The sequence below is a fragment of the Falco rusticolus genome, chromosome 9 (assembly GCF_015220075.1).
Source record: "Falco rusticolus isolate bFalRus1 chromosome 9, bFalRus1.pri, whole genome shotgun sequence".
Classification (NCBI taxonomy): Eukaryota; Metazoa; Chordata; class Aves; order Falconiformes; family Falconidae; genus Falco; species Falco rusticolus.
Genome location: NC_051195.1, coordinates 39,993,348 through 40,020,488, shown reverse-complemented (window position 1 = coordinate 40,020,488; position 27,141 = coordinate 39,993,348). Strand labels below are relative to the sequence as shown.

General features: G+C 39.6%; 1 protein-coding gene across 21 annotated transcripts in view; it reads right to left on the bottom strand.

The window, feature by feature from the left end:
* FNBP1 (formin binding protein 1) overlaps positions 1–27,141 on the bottom strand; it is a 111,593-nt gene that overhangs the window by 61,066 nt on the left and 23,386 nt on the right. For all 21 annotated transcript variants that reach the window (XM_037401160.1, XM_037401165.1, XM_037401147.1 and 18 more), the window contains 3 exons: positions 13,363–13,478; positions 8,352–8,408; positions 5,636–5,783 (listed from right to left, as the gene is read on the bottom strand). In XM_037401160.1, coding sequence (XP_037257057.1) covers positions 5,636–5,743 — 108 coding nt within the window. In that variant the 5' untranslated portion in view covers positions 5,744–5,783; positions 8,352–8,408; positions 13,363–13,478. The remainder of the gene's footprint in view (positions 1–5,635; positions 5,784–8,351; positions 8,409–13,362; positions 13,479–27,141) is intronic.

Sequence of the window (27,141 nt, the reverse complement as noted above, 5' to 3'; positions counted from 1 at the left end):
TGTGCTCCAAAAATATGGAGACCTTGAGGCAAAAATGCAACATGGAAAAAAATCCATTGTGCACTTGACAGGGTCATATTCTGCCATCCTATCTCAGACTTGCATGATGCATTATGCTGTGAAGAAATCCAGTTGAAAACCAGAGGACTATTTGCAGAACAGAGCACTATTCAGAATGAATGAACGTGGCAGAATTCCTCCAATTACTTACTTTTCATCAACACCTCAGAGTCTACAAAACCCAGGAAGTTCTCTGACATGTACACACACACCCCTTATGAATACACACAGGGAGGGCACATGATAAAGAACCAGGCCATTTTTGCCCTCATGGTACCCATAAAGATGCATTCATTCCCTGTTCTCCTTCCATACCAACACAAAATGGAATGTATTGACATCAGGTAAATTCTCTCCCAACCATAGAATCCCAGTGCTGCACCAAAACTCTTGGCTTCTACTTTACTTTCATGCTTGATTGTATGGAGCCAGCCTACCCACAAGGGGAGACGGAGGCGGAGATGAAAGCAGCAGCAGTAGTAATAAGAGAGATAGCTCATGACTCCCCAATACATTTTAGTAGAGCTGACATAAGCAACAGCTACACAGAGCAGCTGTTGCCAGAGGAGACCATGAGTTGGACCTAGTTTGTGACCACAGATCTAAATCAGAACTGTCCCAGGAATTAATTCTTGAATTTCTATCCAGACAGACTACAGTATTGAGAGTTTTCCTCAGCCATAGTTTAGAGAATACCTAAACCAAGCTATCCCCTGTGAAGCTTTAATTAAAAAATAAAGACATCTGCAATGCTTGGGCCACACTGGCTACATGTTTGCGCAGAAGTCCTCTTAGGTGTCACCAATAAAAGAGATGGTGACAAAGCAAAAAAAACCCAGTGTGTGTGTATTATTTTATTTTTTAAATAGACCAAAGCATGCTGAGTAACCTGGCAGGTGCAGCAATGTGAAGAAGCAGATTCCCCCACCTAAGCAATCAAAATGCTGGCAACCTTTCTCTCATACAAGAGTAACTGGTCTGCTTAGGAGCCACTATCAAAAGCATCAACAGTTGCCACGGGTGGAAGTAGAACTCTTGAGTATGTTTCCAGCCTGGAAATGTATTACCTGTTAATGCACATCAAGTAAAATCCAAACAACCCTCTTGACATTACTGGAATCATCTCCTTTTCTTTTGTCACAGACAAGCAAGATTAAGACCCAATTCTGTCATACTGCAGGGCCTCCAGCTCAACAGACGTGTGCATGTCATGACCCATGCACCTTCCACAGCTACCCCAAAGTAAGGTTTTGATGAAATTGAGGTGGCACAAAGAACATCTGCAGAAGCAAGTTCTTTCCCTAAAGCCCTCTGAGAGACAATCCCCCACTGATGTGTGTGGCTTGGTGATGGAGGTCTTCAAACAGTGAAGGAGAATTCAGTCGCATGTATCTGGCCTCAATAACTGCAAAAAGAAGGTGCACGGGACATGACATGCACACACTGTAGAACTGAAATTTCAGCTTTGAAGCAGCTAGCAAGATCCTGGTTGAAAATGTAATTACTCACATTAGAGCACGGACACACCAAGATCAAGAGAATACAAGAAGTTGAAGTGAGGAACTATACTATGAAAGTTTCACTTCACTAGACAGCTGAGAAGAAGTGAAACAGCACGACGAGTTCTTCCTCTCACATGCACACACACTGTGTGCGAAAAGCAGGCAGGGCATACTAACTTCAGTGACAGTGAGGGCAAAACAACTCATCTGGTACAGTGGTAACATCAATGAGGGTTATCCCATTGAAGAGGAATGCATAATATGACAAAGTTTAACATACTGATTGACCTTTGTTGCTAAGGATATTCAAGTTTCACAAAAAGAGTCTGTTTTTTCTTATCACTTTCTGACTATCAAAACCAGTCATGCAACAAAGCACATCATCTGTAAAAACATAAAGGTAGTGCAGAACTGTCCTAAGCTCCAAACGGGGCCCAAGGAAAGAGGAGATATCTGGCTTTTGAACAGCACTAAACCACTGAATTTGCAAATCATCTCACTTGTCCAATCTGAAGACTGTCCTGCCTTTTTCCGATTAGCTGCTTCTTCCTTTATTTTCACCATTAGCAACTTTCTCATATAGAAAAACATGACATAAGCAGCCATTGAGTACATCTTTCACAGTACTCAAACAAATCCAACATACATAAAAATGGCATGCCAAATGGATTTTATCCAGCATAAAAGCAATGTAAGGCTTTATATACTATCAGATTCTGTGCTGCTTACAGGCTACAGACTTGTACCTATCAAGGAAAAACAAAGAAGTGTTATTTATTATTGTGCAACCCCAATCATCTGCTGGTGTAATCCCACTTTAATCAACAGAGCTAAGTGAGCACGAAAACAAGAGTAATGCAGGCATGCATCAGACCCCATGTGTTTGAAGATCACCCCCCTCATACTCCATGACAGCTAAATGCAAAATTCCTGTTGCATATGAAAGGGGTTTCCTCTGGAAACAGAGGCTCTTTAGTCTTATATATTTGCTTGACCACTTTCTGCTGTACTTGAATTCATCTTTCATCCATTTATACTTACGACACTTCTTGTGTATATCATTACCATCTTCCAGGTAGGAAACTGCAACAAGAGCAAGGCTGCTTATCTACCTCAGTCATACTGAAATCATTGGGAATTTGTACGGGTTTACAGAGATTTGGACACTTGAATGACTTCATTCAAATTACACAAGACAAGAATGTGGGTCTCCCAATTCCTGTGTGTGGCTCTAGCCCCAGAAGCAACCATCTTTACTTACGACTTAGAGCAACTTTGTGGACTTAGTAGTGTTGGGTTAATGATCAGACTCTACGATCTTAAGGGTCTTTTCCAACCTAAATGATTCCATGAACTTGTAGCATAGCAGATGATGACATATCAAGCAACAAGAATGAGAACTCCACCAGCAAAGTTTCTGGAAATACCAATTCAAATCACAAAAGGTTTTGCAGAGCATCAGCCCTCTGCAGTATTTACACAACAGCTACCTTCTCCTCCTGCAGACGAGCATGACTGATGCATTAGTGTTTGATGGTATGGAGTAAGACAGGTGATGTATGAAAGATGCCTGGAGGCAGAAGCAGTGTTCTTTTCAACACCATTTGCTCAGAAATCAGAAATCTACAGGAATCAGACAATGATTTGTAATTCATATAGCTTATATTCATGTCAAGAACATAACACAACCATGACTGACAACTCTTCTGTTAAAGGATAAGCAACAGCAAGTAAATACACTGTCAGTTGGTCTTCTGCTGTTCCCATGATGTTATTACTCAACCAATATTAAACGAATTTTCCTGTCATTCACCTATTATTTGAGCTATATTTACCACAGAAGTCTACAAAACCGAAACCCTTATAGTTACTACTCACATTCTTTACAAGAAAGATAGCAAGTCCTCTCTCTTTTTGTGCTTAAAATGTCTAATAGACATTTCAATCACCTTATACGTCCATGTAATTGAAAAATCAGGTAAATACATTAGAAGTAACAGAAAAATGCCACACTAGCATGCTTTTTTTTTTTTTTGCTTTGCTTATTGTACAGAATCCCTGCTGAACAGAAGGTCATAGAAGTGGCTGAGAAAACATTCTAATCACAGCTATATGTAAAATATCCTTTCATATCACTGCCAAAGTATGTTGGTGAAAGATTATACACCATTCTGCAAATTAAAGTTATGTCTATACATTATATTCCTCTGTTAACAGTCCTAGAACCCCAGACTTTCTGTTAACAGTCCTAGAACCCCAGACTTTCTGTTAACAGTCCTAGAACCCCAGACTTTCTGTTAACAGTCCTAGAACCCCAGACTTTCTGTTAACAGTCCTAGAACCCCAGACTTTCTGTTAACAGTCCTAGAACCCCAGACTTTCTGTTAACAGTCCTAGAACCCCAGACTTTCTGTTAACAGTCCTAGAACCCCAGACTTTCTGTTAACAGTCCTAGAACCCCAGACTTTCTGTTAACAGTCCTAGAACCCCAGACTTTCTGTTAACAGTCCTAGAACCCCAGACTTTCTGTTAACAGTCCTAGAACCCCAGACTTTCTGTTAACAGTCCTAGAACCCCAGACTTTCTGTTAACAGTCCTAGAACCCCAGACTTTCTGTTAACAGTCCTAGAACCCCAGACTTTCTGTTAACAGTCCTAGAACCCCAGACTTTCTGTTAACAGTCCTAGAACCCCAGACTTTCTGTTAACAGTCCTAGAACCCCAGACTTTCTGTTAACAGTCCTAGAACCCCAGACTTTCTGTTAACAGTCCTAGAACCCCAGACTTTCTGTTAACAGTCCTAGAACCCCAGACTTTCTGTTAACAGTCCTAGAACCCCAGACTTTCTGTTAACAGTCCTAGAACCCCAGACTTTCTGTTAACAGTCCTAGAACCCCAGACTTTCTGTTAACAGTCCTAGAACCCCAGACTTTCTGTTAACAGTCCTAGAACCCCAGACTTTCTGTTAACAGTCCTAGAACCCCAGACTTTCTGTTAACAGTCCTAGAACCCCAGACTTTCTGTTAACAGTCCTAGAACCCCAGACTTTCTGTTAACAGTCCTAGAACCCCAGACTTTCTGTTAACAGTCCTAGAACCCCAGACTTTCTGTTAACAGTCCTAGAACCCCAGACTTTGGAAAAGATGGTAATTTCGAGGACTCTGGTCCTGCACAGCGCTTTGACCCATGCTTATTTAGTGGGACTACCGATAAACAGATAAGTTTTGCTGGACCGAGCAAGAGTAGTTCTACAATTTCTGTAATGGATCAACAGTCCAGAAATGAAATCTAGTGAGTGCCTTCATACTACTTTGCCTTGTTGCACTTCTCTTAGTAATTTAATACCTGTGTTAACAGTATTTCTAACAATAACACTTCGAATGACTATTTTATGCCCACTTATCCCAGGGATAAAAGGGTTCAAGGCAAGGAAGAAAAATCGCATCTCAATTATATGCCTTTCACAGCTAATGACATGCAAATTAATTAGCTTTGAACATTTACTGTAGCAGGCACATAAGTTCCTAAACTGATAGCTGAAATACAGTAGTAATAAAAGCTCCTAATTCCACCAGTCTTGAAGAATAACAGGTTGAAAAACTAGATTCCCCACTATCACAAAACAAGACAGACACCCTATTTCTCATAGACTCATTTTTAAGAAAGTTCCAATGATGAGATCTGGCTGAGAAGCAGCAAAATGCAAACCAAGATCCTAATAATTCTTTCAATCAGTCTGAGTAATACAGTTTTTCCTCTTTTTCAGGCTTTACACAGTGCTGCTGGAGTCTTCCCTAAACAAGCTTTTGGCTAATGGAACCTTAAGCACAGATGGGTCTCTGACCTTATTTAGCAGGGATTCTCCTGAAGGCATTGCTGTCTGTTTTTATAACATTTGATACAAATGGTTCAGTGACTTGGCCAGGGCACGTAACCCACTTTTTTTAATGCTTAGTTTATTAGCAAAGATCATGTTTATTAACTACAAATCAATTTTACTTAACATTGAACTCCCTACCACTAATTATGTCTTAAGTAGCAAATAATTGTGAATAATAAAAAATAATCAGTTACCGATTTCCTCTCTTGTTTCAGCTCCTGCACATAGCGTGTTAACTCTCCCGTGATAAGAGAGGTCATGTTCTCTGAAATGACCTCATGCTGTCCAGCATAGTCATTCATTTCATTTAGAGTTGCTAGGAAGGCTCTAGTTGATGTGTACCTGCAGAGGACAAAAACGCATTTTGCTTTTAGTCCCTTTCTTTTCAGAAAGACACACTGCAAGAGGGAGGTTGTATACTTCTTAAGCATTTCGTGTTGCTACATGAGACTGAATATGGATTAGCACAGATTCACTTGAAGGAATTTCTCAAAAGGAAGCCTATTCCACACACTTGACAGTTGTCTGATAAATTTGTCTCAATTTAGACAGTTTGACATTGGCTCTTAAAATAATCACAGTTTTAGAGTGCCAGGGTTTTTTTTATCAGCACAGCTCTGGAACTTTGCTATTCTAATCTCTATTCACCAAAACATTTCTGGTTATAGTCTTTTAAGTCATACAATTCAGTGCACAGAGTCATCAGTATACTCTACCTGGCAAAATCTTGTCTAAGCAACCAAATTTTTTGATAGCATAGTGCAGAAAAGAAAACTTTTCATACATTAAGTTTGATTTAAACCAGCTACTATAAAGATTTCAAAGAGGTAGTGAGTTTACTAACCAAGTGTTCACTGTCAACCCATATGTTTAGCACCTTCCATGGCAAAGATTATTTTTCACATAAAATAATCTCCTATACAACAACCCTTGCATTATTAAAAGGAAGAAAAAACATCTGTGCACGCAATTTTAAACCAGCAGATTATGTTACTAGCCTGTTCAGCACAGCCAGCTGTGGTATCAAAATGCAGCTCTGTTGGTGCTGTGCTGCTCAGCTGGAAAACAGCAGCTTTGAAGCACTGCACTTGTACACACTAGAAAAACTATTAATATTAAATGGCAGCAGTCTGCACTGACAACATCACCTAAAGGTGAAAAAGCAAAGCAAAGGGGGAGAGATTTAGAGGAAAGAGGTGAATGGTACATTACAAGTAAGAATGAAAAAGGCATCAGAGAAAAAACAGAAAAAACCACACTAAAAAGAGACTAAAAATAATAGTCCAGTACAAGCAGCCACATTCACAGTCAAGCTGTGGTGCCTTGAGACAAATCCCAGCTACAGAAGACAGGGGATCAAAGCCACAGAACTACAGGCTGACAATAAGCTTGAGAATAGATCATTTTTAGACAGGCTGTCTCACAGCAGCATCCAAGGCACCTAAAGGTCACACATCTACAAACAATGTCTAGGGATTTGTCATGAGGAAGCTATACTGAGGTGAACACTATATTTAAAAGGGCAAAGGATACACGGGAACTTCTGTGCCACATCAACGTGAATCATTCAACTCCAACATCCTTTTCTAGCAATAAAATATGTATCAAAAAACACTGTAGTACTCATTTCTTGTGTAGCTACCCAAAGGCAGATTTATTCCTAATCCTGGGTACAGACTAAAACAGCTGATGTGCCTGTAACGTAAGCATCCTTGTGTAAATATCAGTATCTCAGAAAACAATGGCATAAATGATTCCCAAACAACTTCACTGAAAATAAATAAAAAAGAAAAGGCTGTTATCTCTGTTAATACAAGCCACTACAGTAGCTGTATACAACAGCTTGAAGGTCTGACCGAAAAAATCTAAATTAATATAATCATACATTTGGACCAATATCTAAACTCATTTGCAATGTTTCAAATTTCAAGGTCAAGGATTTGAATCTGCTGCTGGGCTCTACAGAGGCAGGGCAATTTCCTGGAATACAAGGCTGCAGGGTCAGACTCTGCGATGGCTTTGTTCAAAGCTGATGCATTGCAAAACACCGACACTAAGAAACTCCAGAGTTAGGGTGCTCTAAGGAAAAACATTCTTGCTCTGACTTATAGCCTGTCTGTTGTAAAGCTCCTCCTCCAAGAAGTTCTCTTTAAGGAACATCTTTAACCTCATCAAGGACAGGAATGTTCTTAATGACACATGGTCCATCATCACCTGTATCCATGTCCACAGCATCACCCAGGAAGAAGCTGTGCTTTGATGCTGCAGTCATTATCTACGAGCAATACATTAGTCCCCTGCCACCAGGGAGATACAGTCTGAACATGTGAATCAACAGCAGGCAGCTGAGGCCACACAACACCCTTCAACAGCAACAACTTGTACCTCAATCCATCCCAGGATACTGGGAGTACAAACTCCATTCTTCACCTTACTCTTCAAGAAGAGCTGGTTTCTCTGTGGTGTTATAACATTATCCTTTTAGTAAGTTACTAATCTGTGCTGTCAGTCCATGTGAGTAATTTAATACTTAGACAGACTGCTTAAATTTCATGCCAAAATTAACAACTGTTTCTGTTCCTGCTAAAAGCTGTTAAGAGTTTGGTCATTCACTTCAAAGAGACAGGATCATACATACAGTCTGGACTTTCATGTACCATAAAAACTTTAAAAACCCAAAACAAAACCCTCCAAATCAGGTCATAACATATCAAGGGAACCGAGTAGTTACAGACCAAATCCAAACTTTGAAAATCCACTCCTTAGCATCTACTATGTAAGCCTGTTTCTACATCTATGATTTCTGTACTGTAAAATCTGTGGTTTACAAACCAAATTGTAGTTGGTAAGCCAAACTTTTTTCCTTCCTCAGTCAATGCATGCTCACCCAGGAGTGGATCATGAACATACCTGTATTCTTCCTCCTCTTTGGAGTTCTTTTTCGGTTGGTATTTCTTTGAAAGGTTCCTAAAATAAAAAAAATATATATGTCTGATTAAATTTTAATCTTCCTTTAAGTTAATTGGATAATTTTTGCATGCACACACATTCTGTGGGGCTTCTTTTTATTTACAGTGATCAGACACCTTTTTAGAAGTATGGTTGGAATTAGGCTTTCATTGTGTTGTACTAGCACTCAACAAATGCGCCGTACAGTGCTTCAGTCTCTTTAACTGCAATAAAGTAGCAGATTCTGAACCCAAGAAGTTCCTAAGTTAAGGTCAAGTCAATACACCCAAGTTCTTGTTCTTCTTTGCCTGATGTAAAAGAGAGACCCTTATACAGTAAAAACACTGGGCCTTAGATACAGACAGGCTTTACAAACTCCAGCCAGCAGAAGGTGCTACTCCATATTCAAAGGTCAGCTACCCCTTTAATATTCGATTTGCTGCAGCGACACTCATGGCCAGGCAGATTTGCCTGCCTTTAGCAGGCTGCTTCCAAGCAAAGAAAAGTCTTCATAAAGCTGTGGGAAGCTGCACTGCGATGACAAAAGGGGAATCATTTTATGATTATCATCTGACACTGGGAGAAACGTGAAATTTTATTAGCCCAATTAGCACAGATGATTGCATCTCTCATTACTCCACATCCAACTAATGATTCCATTTTAAAACATTGGTAGTCTTCAAGTGATCAGATCTTGAATATGAAATCTGAACTGTTTGGGCATTTGACAGTTATTATAGAGCTTTCATTGTTTTGAAAGCATTGACTGCAAGCCCCTAGCCAGCAGCAAACCAGGGGTTTGATGAATGCAGGCTGTCCACCTGAGACTCAACACACCTTGCGGATACTTAGAAGTTCAGCACTACAATGCACATTGCACTGTACATAATACACCACCATGCATCCCTCAAACAATGCAAATCAGAGAGCCGACAAATCTTACTTAGCAATTTTAAGACCTTTTCAGTGCTGCAGTACTGGAATTTCCTCTATTTTAAACTCAACCATATTACTATAGGCTTTCTGACCAGCCTCTGTTATCCTACTGAGAAATGGAAGCTATTTGTTTTAGCTCTACGAGGTTGTTTCAGTGATTAAAAATAACATACAAGTGGTATTGATGGAATCACTGTCCAAAGGACTACCAAGTTTCACTGACCTATCTGTGCCAAACTCTTTGGAGACCTCTTAGAACGCATCCAGTCAAAAAGAAACTGCTTTTTCAGAAGTGTAACCCACCCCCTGCTGCATGCTGGGTTTACTGCTCACTGGGAGATAGCAGGGCCTCTTGACTCACATTTGTTATTCCTTCTGTTCTCCTTAAGGAATTAAGGAGCATCTGCCCAAACAGAGTAGTAGCCAGAAACCTTGCAGATTTGCACAGACAAACATGTGTTTCTCAAAATGTAAGTATCTCTACTGGAAGTGATTCAAATGAGCATCTCCTTGCCAGTCTCAGCCTTCTCTGAAAAGAGCATGCTCTGAAACAATGAACTTCTCTCTACTTTCACATTCAGCAGTTTCAACCAAAGAATACCAGCATGAGAAGAATTCTGCAAACTGTTCCGCATGATTACAGAAAGTCTTAGAGCACTCTTCATATGCCATAGGAATGCCTCCTCCACACACCTGCTTAAAGAGGAAAGGAAAAACTACAAGAAAGCATACACAAAAGACTGCACTAAAAGGGCATTTTCACACACACTGAAAACACAAATCTCCTTGCACTGTCAAGCTGCCCAGTTAATTTGGACATACACAGCTGTCTTCTCGTGAATCTTTGAAGCTGTAGAAATGCTAAGAAGCTGGGGCCAAAAAAAACCTGACAGCATGCTTTCACAGAAAAAGTATTCTGAAAGCACGTAACAAGAATTAGCATCTGGGCTAAACACTGTATTATTGTATATGAACTTTATAAAACACATAAAATATAGTGTCTATATATTTGAGCTCATAAGATTCCCCCCCCCTTTAAAAAAAAACAAAAAACCCAAACCAAAAACACCACCAAAAAAACAAAAAAAACCCAACAAAACAAAAAACCAGAAACATATGTAGGGTTTTACCGAGGACACAAACGAAAAAACCAGAAGTGATACAGTATTGCTGAAGTTCAGCATTGCAATCATGCAGTGCCATGACCAGAACACCAGCACTTCCCAGGTTCAATCTCACAAAGCAATGACACTTCCAGAGCTGACAGTGATTAAAGAGGAGCTAACACAGAAGAGCAAAGACTAGCAGTAAAACAGCAGTTCCAGGAAGATACTGTGCTAGCCTGCATACCTCCCTCCAATTCAAGTTTCTCTTTGCCTTTCACTCTGCATAATTTTTTCTGCCCTTTCAGCTTGTTTCTCTGCTCCCTTATTTTCACTTCTTTGACATCTTGCTCTTTCACATTTATCATCCATTAGAGGTTGGTCTTCCTCAAGACTATCTACTCATCACCATATTAGGCAAGACTTTTGACACACTTCGTGATTCTCAGTGTGTGCGCTTTAAGTAGAGTCTAGGGAAGGAGGACAACAAAACACTTCAGCATTCAGAGCATGTCAACATACAATGGAAGTTCAAAACAAACATGGTAACCAGTGAACACTCTTAGCATAGTTTCTGCATCCCTTCCTTCCCAGCCTAGTTCAATGACTCAACAATTATAACGTAAACCAATCATGTAAAATCTGAACTGGACTCTCAAACCAGGACTGATTATAAAGGGTACAAGCAGGACTAACAGTGCAGGCACAACGTGTATGGTGTGGCACACTGTGGAGTTTCTTCCACTGGTATAAACAAGTAAATTTGATGCATCCTGCAAGTATGTAGATTAGCTTAAGACTTTTAAACCAAAATATTACAGAGATATCTGTAGAATTATAAAGAGGAAGGAAAGAAATGTTTCTAAATAGAAGCCAATTAAACTTCAACAGATGACCAGGCTGAGATGCAGATAGAGAGGAAGAACAGCTAGCTAGGGAGCCCAGAGACCAAGCAGAGAATGTGTTTCACAAAAAGTAAAATTCATTAGCTTTACTTACACTATAAGTAAAACTTGAGTTAAATCCACAGGAGTATTTTGTGTTAACTTGTTCCTTTTTAATAGTAAGTCTGCATGTTATGATATGCAACGATATTGTACAGCCCTTTTACACCAAATGGATGTGATAAAAGAGGTATGCACCAGGCTTGAGGAGACTTACTAAAAGCAGATGCACGATTTATTGTCTGGTTTTGATTTGTGGGTTGTGTGGTTCTTTTTGGTTTTTTTAATGTCCAACACTGTTTCATCTCAATATTTGACAAGTCTACATTTTTGTTTTTTTCTTTTATACCTCTAACTTCTTAAAAGACCCCACACAGCACTGCATAAATTGACCAAGTTTGTTTTGGAAGCCTAGGACAGAGTAAGAAATAAAATCTAGGAGTTCAGAGTTTCTAGATAGTCACAAGTAAAACTACGTCCCACTTTCCTTCAACACTTTGTATGTGTGTTTATTTTCATAATTATGCTCTTCATATCTGAAAAGAAATTCAGCGAGTCTAGTGTGCTAATCTTCGTAAGATCAGCCTGCTCACACCTGCTGGGTTTTCCCAGTCCAGTCATACCCTCTTTTTCCCCCATCTCATTTTGCCTCTCTAATACAATCTTTTCTCATCTTCATAGGATGTGAGCAATTTGTTACTGCACAAGTCATTTTCCATTTCCTGCTTCTCTGTATCAGAAACCTTGGGGAATTCTTGTGGCATTCCCCTGAGAAAGCACATAACCATGAAGACAAGGGTTTTATCAACTACCAGCTCCTTGTAAATGACAGGTCATTGTGCATTGCAAATCCATTCTAACACAAGCATCAGAAATTCTGGGTGATTTTTTTTTTTAAATAGACATTGTGCTTTAGCTATATACAGATCAACTAGAACCTCAGATCTCAATCTCTATAAATACTGAGAAGACGGAAAGAGTTCCAATATGTACTATTGTAATGCATACCAAAAAAAGTGTGTATTTATTGGAAGGATTAGGAAGGATTACTCCTGCACTCCCCTCCCCAGTTAGCTCCACCACCTCCCATTTATCACTCTGGACCCCCAATAGTGGCTGCCAACAATACTGTACCACAACCTGTCTCAGCAGCAGCAGGACTGCCTGCATGTTGTATTCCCTTCTATCCGGTTCACCTCATTTTTTTCCACCCTAGTGGGAAAGCAGGGTAAGTGCTACTCATTGTGGGAGGGTTCTTAGTACCCCTCCGCCATTGGCATTGGATCTGGTCTAAGGGAGTAAGTTTTCTGGGTCTGGTTCACATACACTTGGTCTCCAACTACAATCTGATGGTCAAACCAGACATGCAGAAAGTACCTAGCAGGAATTTCCAGTAATTTAGCTACTTTAGATAAATGCACTGGATCTCTGCTCTCTGTTCAGAAGACAGATTGCAAGAACAGTGGCAACAGTATAAAACTGTCAAAATTCAAATCTCAGGCTGCAACCTGGCTAACTACACAGGTGAATTTTCCTAGGCCTGAGACTGACTTTCTGACCTGCAGTTGTTACAACACATATTCAAAAAGAGCCTGTCTTATGAACAGAAACCCTAAACTTTGCCTTACAACTAATGATTGTTATTCTGCCTAATTCTTAAAACCCTGAAGAATTTTAAGCACAGCAGTCCTAATTTCATGGAAAACATTGCAAAGCTATCCTCAAAGCCTGAGCCATTAATCATGAGTAAGGCCTAGTATGCTACTCAGTACTTAACCTTTCTTTTTGCAAAGCATATGTTTTTTAGCAGAGATAATAAAACTGTATCTTAAATGAACTTCAGCTTTCCATTCTCTAAATTAAAGCTATTCTCTAAAAGCCATTATTATAAGCCAAACAAATTACCACCACTGAAACAGTAAACTTTCAGATTATTACAGGCTCTGAACAGACGCAACTCAAAGTCCAGAACTTTACGTATCAACTTACCTAAGCTGCTTTGCATAGCTGAGTTCAATCTCAGTTCTTTCTTTTACAAACTTGATGAATTTTTCCAGAACATCAATACCCCATTGCGTATGTTTTTCTAAGTTGTCAAACTGGTCCTGCAATGAATCAAAAGAATAGTTTAGTCTCATTGAACATAGAGATAACTAAAAATACTTTACAAAGTGCATATACCATAAAGAGTTATTAATATTTTCCATAACCACAGTTAGTCATTTTTGTAGCAATACAGGTTTTTCATGGGCAGAAATTTGTCTTTTAGCATGAGACCAATTCAGTAACATTCTTCATTCCTCATTTCTGAATCAGTTCATTTCAGAAATCCTGGCAATTCTTCTGAATATAATCTAATGTAAGACATACTTTGACAATGGGTAAGAAACAGGTACACTAGCCAGTATTTTATCTTACTCTGAAGAATTAACACAGGTTCCATTAATTTGGGGTCTACTCCTAATTAATAATTCTGATTTTAGTCTGAAACATATTGATTTAGACTCCAGCTTTGTCAGTGTTATGAACTTAAAATATCATTTAGAACAGCTAACAACTTTTCTACAGAATTTACCTCCCCTATAAGCCTGTTTTGCTCTGAATCAGAAGACATGCTAACAAATGATGCCAAAAAAAAAAAAAAATCACATCAGCTATGTTTACAGTAAGTTTTCTTGTCTACCTCCATTTATATATAGACACTACTTTGTTCTTCAAACATTGTTGCCCTCAAAAACAGTCACACATGTTTTCAATAAAATCTTTTTCAGTCAAGAACATTCCACAAGTCAGTATGGGCTTTGCAAATGCCAAAAGAAATTAAGCAACTCTAAATCCAAATCAATTATCCAAGCCAGCTTATTACTATCTGCAGACCTAACCTAAAATTACCTTATCTTTTAAATTTTTATTATTTCAACACCACTCAAATTCCATAATTGTCCATTCCACACAGCCTTTCAGAAGTTAATGTTTCTACAAGACTCAAAAAATATTTTTTAAATTGTTACTGTAAGTTTTTACTGATACAGCGAATACTTATTCTGACAAAAACAAAGTATAAACATGGTCTTTAGTATCAGCCTCACTTACTCGGTGTCAGGTTCCATTATGGTTTACATGGAAAATAGAAAGTAAGTTTGTACATCTGCAGTACAAAAGTTAGATTTACAACATTTTCAAAAAAAATTGTACACAGCAATAGATTTAGGTCAAATGCTTAGCTGCCACAGTAAAAGCTTCTGACAGAGAAGAGATGCTTCTATCTGCCAAAGATTTGGTCTTGTGACTTTCAGTTTGTAGAGCAATCATCAAATGTTGTCAAAGCAATACAAGCCCACTTCCTTAGCTGCAGAGAGCAGCAGAATAGCAGAAAACTACCACAAAGCCTAGCTTATAAATATGTTGCTTTTAAGCAAATACCACTTTCTGCTTTCTTGTATATCTGGCTCTGACTGGTAAGTTAGATCAATATCAGGAAAGATTCGTTCTGCACTGAACAAAATAGTCATGCACACAGAAGCTGCTTCTTGCTAACAAAACTGCTTTTAACTGTATTTTGAAGGGGAGAAACAGAAACCGTGTTAGAGCAGGAAATCTGCTAAATCCTAGCAAGAAGGCAAGTTAGACCAGCAGGTAACAGGCATGGAATAGGACATGCCGGATTTGTGTAGTTGCTTATTCACTCTGGTTCAGCATACGGTAGTATTTTAAACCAATTCAGCCAAACCAGACTAGGCTTCAATTTAAATTATGTCAGTTTTAGTCAATTAAAGAGGCACTGGAGGCAGAACAGCAAAAGGGCAATAGTATAAAGTTACAAAAATAGTAAAGTTTCAGCCTTTTGCTCCAGAAACTAGGAAGTGGTTAAGGGCAACCAGGGTGGGGGGAAGGGAAGAAAAGAAAAAAAATGTTCAAACTACACTGAGTAAAAGCCTGACTTCTAGCAATATAAACCACCCTTAAACCAACATAACATCATTCACTCAAAGGGATGCATGTATTCTGCAGAAAGGAAAGATATGGACTAAGCCAGTACATATTTGCATATACAGAAATCCTTATTTCAGATAATTTCACAGCTGGGGACAATACAAAGACAACATGAGTAACATCACAGACCTCTCCTTGTCCCAGAGGGCTCTGAGCCGGAAGGAACATAGCGTGCTGTCTGGAGTACGATGCCAGCACAACAAGGCACCTTCTGCTCTGCTTCAAATACACAACCTCTACATCTCTCAGAACATGCTGTTGTCAAGAAAGACAGTAGTGCAAACATGGCCTTTTTAAGGTATATGATAAAGAGGTCTTGTAACTATCCCACATCCTCCTCTTGCAGTATTTACATTTAACATAAACACATGCATATACAAATACCCCACAAGGCAGTCCATTACTCGGAAGTTTACACGTATTCACACACGCTCCCAACTTTGAGAAAGGAAATCTCATGGAGGGAAATCCACTCCCTAATCCCTGTAAGCAAATTAAACCACCTTTATCAGATATACCATACTAGTAGCAGGAAACTAACAGCATCCTACTGTAACCCCATCAAAAGAGGAAAGGTCATAGTTTCCCATAGAAAAGAACACCTTTCAAGGAGACCCTGCCCTTCAAGATAGTTCAGACTACTGACTGCCCAGAAAGACAGAGCAAGTTCACCCTGGAAAGGGAGTTTCAGCAGTGACTTGTCCAAACCTCTTCCACCACCACCACTAGCATCCTGACAATTCTCAGAGCATCATTTAGATCAGAGTAAAAATGAAAACCTGAAAATGGCTCCAGGCAGCTGCCTCAGTTTGGTCTGTTATCCCATAGATGGATCTGCTGGACTGCGTCAACAGCCTCACTATGTCAAGTCTGTCAAAAGAAAACTCCATGATGTGCAGTGCAAAGGCAAACACACCGCAGCACTGCTGTCAGACCACCTGCATGAAGATGCTAACTTCCTATTTATAACACTAGCAGAGACACTTCTGAACAAAGCTGTAACCAGAGGAACCTCAACCAGATAAACTACAAGCACTGACCGCTGCTTCAAGAAGCAAGGCAAGGTGGAATTTAGCTTTCTGCAGACATTGCTAAAGAGAAGAGTTTCTGTCCTTTTCTGGGTATGGAACAGTTTTGGCCCAAGTGTCATTTCACTAAGCAGCCAACACCCCACAACAGTGTGTTACACTGGGGTCATATATTCCATTATTCATTCTCCTTCTTGTGCTCCTTAAGGACAGAAAAAAAATGAAAAAAGTCAGTAAAATCGGCAACACCATCACTTGCTGAGCATGAGATTCCAAAAGAAAGGCAGTGCACCCAGAGGAACCCAACACAGGTAGTCCTTGTTTCATGGATCTGCTCAGCAAGCTGAAGGTAGGCAAAGGCTGTGTTAAACCTAATGAATCATAGGGATGACAGAGTACATAGAATGCTTTGATCATAAAGCATAACCTTTAACTTATGGAATCCCAAAGTCTGAGGTTACATGCAATCAACACAAAACTAAAACTTCTAAAAAGGAGATTTTTGAGAGTAGCTAACAACAATATAATTGCTTCAAGCAATCAATATTGAAGATATATTTTTAGAAATTTATTTAGTATTTCCAAAGTACATTACAAAAAGGCATTATCACATTAAAAAAACCCTCAACTACTCTGTAGCAAATCTGTTCTAGTTTTAGTACCCTTAACAATGAGATTTTCACTCTTCTCCATAATGGACTGCCCACCACAAAAGAATTCCCAGCAGCAGACTGCTAAAAGAGTTCTTCAGGAGATGCCCAGTAAACATGTTTCATTTCAGTTTCCACTGAACTCCAGAATCATTGCATAGCTTAACAAAAGCTCCTCATACTAATTAACCCCCCCAAAAAAGATCTCATGAAGGGGGCAGCGTCATCAGTAAGTTAGCTAGTACTTTGGCTAACTGAAGCACTTGCAGCACCAGGCATAAGAAGCATCTCAAACACTAAAACTCAATGGGGATTTTAAAACAGAGATCAATAAACATATCCGTGTCCCGCTGAAGCCAGGAAGAAGTTTGTGGCGAGGGAAGCATCTACCTTACAAAAAGAAGCAAGGGTACAGCTTGTGAGGATTTTTGTCTCAGCTCTGAAGGAACTTGTCTCTACAATCAGAACTGGTCTAATGAGAGCAGCACATGATTTCAGCACCAAGTGCATCATCCCAGCCAGTGACAGATACAAGTTTAGCAAGTAAAGTGTGCCACTACAGCTGTACAGATTCCATCATCAGCTGGAATATGGCTAAGGTACCTCCATGAGCTGCTGTTTCAGCTTTCAGTTTCAACATACATGCTCTGTTCATTTTTGCAGCCTCCTCACCTTCCCAGTTAGGGGCAACATTAAAAACCAGTAAATGCCACAAAGCTTTAGCATTCTTCAAGAAAACAAGACAAGAAGCACAATGCAGCGTTCAGTGAGAATGGTCCATCAGACTACAGCAAGGGGGGGGGGGGAGGGGGATAAAAGGTCACTTTGCACCTGTTTTCTCTGAAAAAGAAACACTAAACCATTGTCTAGAAGCATTCACTACTTTCCTCTGGCTCAGAGACTGGTTTACATCTAAGAACACTCACGCAAAATACCACACTGACTATGAGTCATGCGTGTTATCACAGCAGGCACCCACCACAGCCTTCACATCATTGCCTATGTCCTTTGGCCTTCCAACCTGCCAGAACCCATGCCCTCCCATTTTCAAGTCCCTATAATTATTGTGATATCAACAAAAGGACAGACTTTTAATTGACAATCAAGATGTGCATGTAATTAAACTACTCATACAGCTGTAACTTATTCCTCTTCATCAGATTCCACTGGTTTCCCAAAGACAGCAATATGTGCCAGCACAGATACTTCATGCCTTCCCCAAGTGGTCGAAGAGTCTGAATATACAGCTGACCCAACAGAGCCTCTGCTGCAAGCTCCCTGAAACAAACAGCGCCTTCCCATTTGTTCAGAGCTTAACAACATTCCTGAGCATGCACACAAAAATGAAAGTTCAAAAGAGGGAAGAACTTTAGTCATTTATTTGAACAGGAATTAGATGCCCGAGTACCCAGAATGCTTTGAAAATTTTGTCCTTAAGGCAAAGTTTGTTTCTAACTTAATTTATGTTTCCAGTCATTCTCTCCCAGTATTTTTAACCGCTGCCTAAATAACCTCACATTCATACATTCTTCCTGAAACTCAGCTGCATGCTTCTTACGCTGACAATGCTTAAAATGGAAATAGTGCTGCCTATTTGCTTCTCCTCATTTTAACAGCTACTTTAGCTGTCAAATCCCCTCACTACTTAAATGTTCTCCTGAAGTCACATTCCCCAGCTATGCAAACTATTTTAGGAAGAAGAAAGTTAGCCATGAAAAAAAACCCAACAAACAAAAGAAAGAAAAGCTTACTTCCCCCATTTCTAATCCACTTAGCATGGAGTACAACCAATTATTGAGCAATAAAGTGTTATTCATGGGGTCTTTGAAGATTGGCTCAGTAAAATACTCCTTCCCCTTTCAAGAGTGCTTCCATCTATTGCAAAATAGTGCAATACAAGGCTTATTCAGATGGGACCTTAATTTGCAACCGAGGGGCTTCAGTATTAACATCTACTGAAATAAAGTGGATGTCTGCCTGCAGAGACTGAGACCATAACTCAAGAGAAGCAGGAGGACAACACTCTCAGGTTGCTGTACTACTTGCATCTGGTAACTGCTTTTCACAAACAGAAAGGCTGATAAAGTGGATGGAGTCCAACTCCACCACAGAGCTAGGCCAGAAGCCCTGGGATTTCTATTTGGTTTCAAGTGTGAACAAAACATTAGCTTCTGGGAGACTTTACCAATTAATTCTGCAATTTTAACAATCGTGTCAAACCTGCTCAGATTACACTTAGGTAGCAGCGTTCACTGTACCAGTAACCAGGCTGGACTGTCACGCTTTCTGCCATTTTCACAGGTAGTGGTGCAGAAGTGCGGAATTCAGAAGAACGCTAATAAAGACTAGTTGAAAATTCAGAAAAAGCCTTTATAATTATTTACATAACTCTAATCCAGCAATATTATAAAAGACCCATGATTTTTAAATGTTAAGAATATTTGAAGACTTTCTACTGCTTCATTCTCTAGGGAGTTTGATTCTACTTCCTCCCAAAATTATTTGTTTATCCACTGTCCTAAAAACCTCTGGTTCATACCTTCTCCTCCCACATTTGATTTTTTTCCTTTTAAATACTCTCACCCATTCCATAGGCAAAAAGGAATTAAAGTGAAGATCAAGAACACATTATAGTGTTTAAATTCTATTTTTTTTATTCCACGGTTTAACAACTTCAAATTATAAAAATAATTAACAAGATTATGAGACCTTCATAGGCATGGTTAAGTCCCATATAGCACTATAGTGCTAGCAGAATACAACAGAGTTCAGATCACAGATCCTCAGAGACCTACAACTGAGCAAATGTTAACAGCCTTCAGGCAAATCGATAACGGAAGAAAATGCATAAAGTACAGACTACCACTGCAAGAGCCTTCCAGAAAACAGATGAGCCAAAAATACAAAAGCACTTGAACATCTGTTGACTCAGCCACTGCTGATGAGAGACAACTTCCCACACAAAACTTGTCAGCTGTAGACAACTACGGCCTCAGTTAGTGACAGCTAAACAAACATCCATGCTTAAACATGTGAAGTATCTTAAGTATGAAATGGAGTACAGGACACTAACCTTTTGCTTCATACAGCACAGACAAGGAGGACTACATAGCACCATGGAAGACATACTGATGGGACAGGGAGACTGTCTCTCTTTGGTTCACATTCAAATGATGCTGTGGCTTTACGGGCTGTTTTATGTATCTACCTTGCCATTACCCCTGTATATCGGTTCTCATTAACAAAAGTATTTATGATCACATGTATTTTTCCTACCCATCTCCTATTCATCCGCATGCTTATTTTATCCTTTAAGTATTAAATAAATTGTTCCTGATCTTATAACTTAAACAGGCATATTTCCACTAGAGCTGCATAATAAATACCCCAGAAAAAGATCCATCTTACTTTCCCACCTCCAATTTCCTTTCATCTCCATCCTTTAAACTCATCTTTCCATAAAGCCCAAAAAGTTTTTAACTATACTTTTCTCTCTTCTGATTCACCTCAGAACTTGGTCTAGTTAGGAGAAAAATACGAGAGAGAAAAAAAAAAAAAGATTCTTTGCTGCATCATTAAGCAACTGAATCATTTCCAACTTGGGGGGTAGGGAAATCCCAGAAATCAAGACTGGAAACAGCCTACGTGTTATGTTGAAATATCTTTTATGTTGCTAGATAAACTCACCTCTAATTGTCCTACTTGCAACAATAAACTTTATGAACTAAGCAGTTTCTGATCTACATTTTAGCCTCTAAAGGCTTACTCTCATTAGCATTTTGCTGAAGCTGTAAAGCAAAATAAGTTTTAATATTTATGCCAATTTTAATATGGATTTAAAATAACACTGCCCCAGCATAATAGCAAGGCCCTTCACACAGCAAAGGGTAGCAACAGGGAGTAACCCTCTTAATTGCTCCAGAGACCAACCACACTCATCCCCACCCAGAAAGCCACCTTCCACAAATTCAGAAGTGACCCCTCCTGCTAATTAAGCAGAAGTGCTGTCTCACAGGTAGGTTTCAGCCATATTCTAACCCTACCTCGATGGAAACCTGACTGAAGTCAAACAAGCAGTTCTGAAAAAAGCCACCTGAGCATGCGGTGCTGAGGCCAGCACACGGAGAGCAAAATAAGTCTTAAAGCCACGGTGAGGCAAGGCCAGTCCTGAAGTACAACCAGATTGTCAGGATTTATGGGGAACAAATCAAATTGCAACATCTAACAAAAAGACCCACCTAGAGTAAAGCTACATAGGTATGTCCCCCACTAATGAAAGTGCCAGGCTTGTCATCATACTAGTGTAGCTTATGACCTCATTGTAGAGAAGATTGTGTGCAACACCAGACTCTAAAACACAGCAGTAGGTTACAGAGAGAATGACAAAGAACAGCAGTGCAAAGCCAGCTAGCAATCTCTGAAAGCGGGAAAGGGAGGGACAGCAATGCCCTCCGCAGCAGCACACAGCATCGGATCGACAAGACACTTCCGCCTGCTGGACAGGTCACCAGGAGCACAGCCCGAGTGCTCGTGTTGGTGACTCACTTTAACACCTATTATGAAGTCTTGCAAAACCTGACACATGGTTTACAGAAGGGATGCTTCCCTGGGAGCACTGCCAGTGTCATCAACTGTCAAGATACATACATACCCACACACCCCTAGTTCTCTCTGCTGACAGTTTAAACCATGAACTGAAACTACTCCTTCCTGCAGCGCCTGAGTCACTGCTACCACCCAGCCACGGACACAGGAATGGTGGAGCTCCAGGAGGAGCAGGTGCTCCAGGGGCTGTTCTTACCACTACAGCAAACAGCCTTCCTCACTAGAGCCCAAACCATCCACCTGTGCCGTCCTGGTGTCAAATGAAGCCTTCTCCTCCCCCTTAGCCTGTTGTATCCTACAAAGGATGTGGTAAAGCAGAACTTGTGGCCCCTCTATAGCAACAGGGGAAGTAACAGTGCTAACACAGCAGCCAGGAAGGAAGGTAAGACAAAGGATGTGCCATTTGAGAGAGGATGCAGTTGCTGGTACCACAGCAGCTTAAAATGATGCCACAAGAGGTAAGACAAGGAGGAGGAGTGATTAATTCTGGGGAGTGGGAGGGCAGGAGGATGTGAACAGCTCCACTGGAACGGGACAAAGCAATAGTTGATTCATAGAAACAGCAAGTAGATCAAAAGATACTGGATAGTTAGGGACAGGCGAAAGGCTAATGGGAAGCCTGGTTTTCTTGAAACAAGGGAGATTTTGATGTGAAATTACAGAGGTTACGTGCCCTGGATGGCACATGTGGAATAATGTAAAGAGCACTATATAGGCGCTGTTGCATTTTTATTCAAAAAGCTACCTGAAAAGGCCATACAGGGTTGTCAATCAGTGGGAGAAGCTTCTAAGAAAGTTGTGTTACATCTCTTGAAAGATGAAATGAGCATGAAATTTTGACACCTGATGCACTTGAAAATTAATATCATAGTTTTCTTCAAATAAGGAAAAGGTAAGGATCAAAAAACATTGTCTGCAGTGTTCAAGGATACTTTGCATAGATGGCCATGCTGCAGTAGCAATTAATTTCCTTTAAATAAGTTTACACAATTCTGAAGTTTGAGGCACTGCATGACTTCGCCACAATGAGAAGCATCTGTCATAAGGAATCCATTCAAAAATGAACACTTCTTTTCAAGAATACAAGCCCACTTAAAAAATACATGCAAGAAACTCCAGAATGGGACACAGTTTTGTTTCAAAATACATTATAATAATGTGCAAATTACAACCCAGGATATAAGAAAGCTCTTAAAGAGCAAGACAGAAACAGAGAAACCTCAACTAATACCAGATGTAAGGTCAGAAATGCAAACTGTTTTTACTGAAGGACTGAGCGCATTTCAAGCTTTTTCTGTACACATTCAAGTTATTTTAGACTGAAGACAGACATGCACATGCTGCTTCTCCTTTTGGTGATATTAGCACAATTCAACCAATGTAAGTGAACTTATTATTCCTACTAGGTATGGGGAGAAGCAGCATAATCTAGACTTTAAAAATCCAAATTCATTACCTAAGCAAAAGCTTATGACTACTAAAATCTACTGGGGCCTGGAGCGATGAGGCATCTCCACCAACAGCATTAACGATACCCACAAAACTCAGTAAAAAAAAACCAAACAAACAAAACAAAGCAACGCTAACCTCTTCCTTCTGCTCATCCTGAGGGAATAGGAACGGGACAAGGATTTTGTTTTTGCTGACAGTATCCTCAGCTTCAGATGGAAAGCTGCAATGGCCCACTGGGATTCACTGTCCCATGCATTATAATAAACAAGAGCTTTGAAAATTAGCAGAATCTGGTATGTATCGCTCTGCTGCTGGAATGGAATAAATCATGAGCAGCAGCAGAGCTCCAAATCCAAGCTGCCTCCCTCAGGAGTCGCAGCATGGTAACAATGCTAACTATATGTTGTTGTTCCAATAAGGTTTTTCAGTTGACATTGTTGCAGCTTTTCTCTGTTGCCCAGCACCATCCCACTTCCCTGATTTAATACATACTCATTCCTTTATTCTAAAATAATTTGAACAAATGCAATTTTAGAACTAACTCCCAGTAAATCTTCTGGTGCCTGGCTACATCTTTGGATTAGCTGTTGATTGATTTTAATCCTCTTTCCATTCTGCACAACTCTCCCTTAATAATACCAGCTGTTAAAACAAAGATCAACAAGATCTCTCTACCACGGTTCCCCCTTTGGGCAGCCGTGTACTAATTTTTAAAAGTTAACCATACAGCGTTCCTGCTCATTGCCCAGGTAACTAGAACAGAAAAACAAAAAAGCCTGCTGATCCATTTAAAAGACAGCACACATACACAACAATTCTGCCCTCTTATCCAAAACCATACTGAATGACAATAATACAAATCTTATCCACAAGAACAATACTTTGAACTGTAGTCGTATGCGGAAATGTATTTTGGGGAAAATAGCTTTTTGCCCAGCTTCGTTGTAAACCAATGCCATACTGGATTCATAATCTAGAATACCCAAGCTGTTCAATGCGTCCTCAAAGCACACTGTTTTGTCATCAACAACAAACTTTTCTACGTATGGTATGGCTGTAAGCATGCACCTGGACTTCAGGAACTCCTGAATTTCAATCCCATTCTGCAGAATTTTTTGGAGGAGTAATATTCATTTGGGTGAGGATTTTTTTGTTGTTGTTTGGATGGGGGGGGATTTGAATATTTTTATATAACCACTTCAAATAACAAGAAAACCAGCGACGTTAAACTTTGCAAATGAGTCTTTGATCTCCCTCTATCTAAACTCAGACCATATGGGCTACATCTAAAAAGAAAAAAAATGAAAAAGCCTCACCAGGTATGCCTGGTATTCTCAGTAGCAAGACTTCTGATCTAATCTGCACTGCATAGATCACCTGTCAGGTGTAGAATTTAGCATGTGTGCAAATCACTTTTCTACACAGATGCTAATGAAAAGATTTGTTAAACAGAAGAGAACCACCTTTACTACTCTGACTCATTTTTGCCACCTCCTCCCCTGGATGTGAAGCACTCCAAATTGACTACTGAACTCTATTGTAGGCATGGTATCCTTATGGGATGTTTATGCAGATGCTTGGAAAAGTCACAGTAATTCTGCTTAGCTTGAGGCTGCCTCCTAGAATCATTGGAGCAATGGCAATACCTAGGGTTAAAAAATAAACCCTTATGAGCGTGTCCAAAGTCCTTCCCTAAAGTTCAAATTAAAAGTCAAAATCCATAAAATGACTGATCCCTCCTCTCTCTTCCAAATTAAATGAAATTAACGGCTGAAAAAGGTTGAAGTACTCTTCTGCAGATGGGGTTCAAAAAGCATTTAATATCTTAAATGCCATGACATTACAAACACAGTCCTAGATTTTTTTCAATGGCCGCTTTATACTCGGGACCAAATAAGATTACTGCTATGACTTAAGTATTTCTATCTGCCACTGCATTCCATTTCAACCCAGAAATTACATGAGGTGCTTCCGCTCAATCCAAGAAATACTTATGTTTCTGAAACAGGAGACTTCTCAGAAAGCTACATACCATTCAGGAAATCTAATGCCATAGATAGATCACCACCATTTCTCTGAGTACGTAGCATTTTAAAGTCTGCTAACTTGGGCATAAATTCAACTTAAAATTTTAAGCAGAAAGTTGATCACTTCAAAATCTGTTAACAAACTGTTCAAAGCACATTTCATAACTCTATTATCCACTCATACACTCTACTCTGTGGAGTCAAGCAACACTGGCAAAAAAAATAGATTCATTCTGGAACTAGGCTAGAAATAGAAAATAAGCAATGAGCTGAAGAAAAACTGAAGAGACTCTATTCCTTAAATACATCTATCAGGGTTTGTCACACAAGTGGGTTTTGTTTTTTTTCTTATAACAAGACCCAACTCTGCCTTCAGCTATGAAAATGGCAACCAAGACATTCAGCTAACATACTGTCAAATATTTTCCTACTACCTTTCTCATCTCACCTTTTCAGCTGATAACACACTTCAGAATAGAGACTAACCCCTGCTGCACTTGCACACACACCACAGTACTTCCTGGAGTTAGGCCATTTGTCTAGATTTTGATGACAACACTATTTCAGACTGATCCCACACCCGTCAAATACTCAAACTTTAAGCTGAATCTTGCTGTGCCTCTTCTCTGCAAAAGATCACCTGTATGGCCACAGAATTAATCTACAATTAACAAACTAAAATATGGTCAAGCCAAAACTAATGCGGCAACTGTACCGATGACACATCTTGCTAGGGATGAGAAATATCCACCTGTGCATCAAAGCATATATTGCTATCCATTTATATATTCTCTGATAACTTAAGTTTCTTTTCCTTTGGAGGGAGAGAGCATATACTCTTATTCTCACATGCTCAGTTCTATGAAGTTTATCCCCAGGTAACAACTCCCATTAATTTAAAATGAGTTCATGCTGTAATTAAAGTTTAAATCTGAGGAAAAGTAATCGCATTCCCCTTAACCAAACAATCACTGCATAAAGCCTCTCAAACTCCACTGGGTCTCCCCCCTCCTTCCAACAGAAGCCTCTCTCAGTTCACAATAATAAGATTGCAGCACAAATAAATGAATGCATTAAAGTAGGTGGAATAAAGAAGGGGAAATATTGCGAAAAATGTTGACCCACCAAAAGCACACAAAGCATTTGTTCAGTAGTGACAATGAATAATTTAATTTGAGGCAAATTTCAAAAAAACCATCAATTAAATTATGTGCTAGAATACAAGAGAAAGTTCTCCCACACACATTTCAGGTTTGCAGAGTCAATAGAGCAGCACGCACACAGCCAAGCACAATGCTCTGTAGATTGTGGTGGAGTCATCTGAGCTACTCAAGGATACTTGAAATTCTGTACAGGACATGAGACAATTATACAAGCATCTAAAGAAAAAGAGGTAAATTTAACTCTATCACACTAAACAATCATACAAGAAAGAACAGATCACACATTTTGTAAGTTTTTTAGATGGGAAGAAATCAGCGTTTCATACCCTGTGAACATGTCATTCATGAAATATTCAGAACTAGAGTTTTACAATCTAATAATCACCTCTACCATCCATTAATGTTAATTGCCCGACCATCTGATCAGAGACCATTTGAAATAAGCTGTAGCAGCAGCAAAGATCCTCCAGCTCTAACAGCAGCCCCTTGTGCTAAGTGCTGCCTGTACACCTAAAATCTGAAATAAGGACCAGTTCACAGAAAAACTGGAGAGAAGCGAGGAACCACAGTACAGTCAGTGAGAAACTGGTTTGCTGACTGTCCCACAAAGATGCTGTAGTAAGGTCACACTCTGAGCCCCAGTGGACAAGGCTCAAGTTCAATGTACCAGCCATACTGTGCTAACCAAGATAGCATAAAACTACAGTTTCTAGAAAGTAGGGCATCTACCGACTGTACAAACCTTCTAGCCTGGCTCCCTACAAAGCCTCTGGCCTCTGAAAGCAGAGCAGTCAGAACATTTTACGGAAATAAATTAACAATTACACACTCTTTTGACCAATGTGACTTG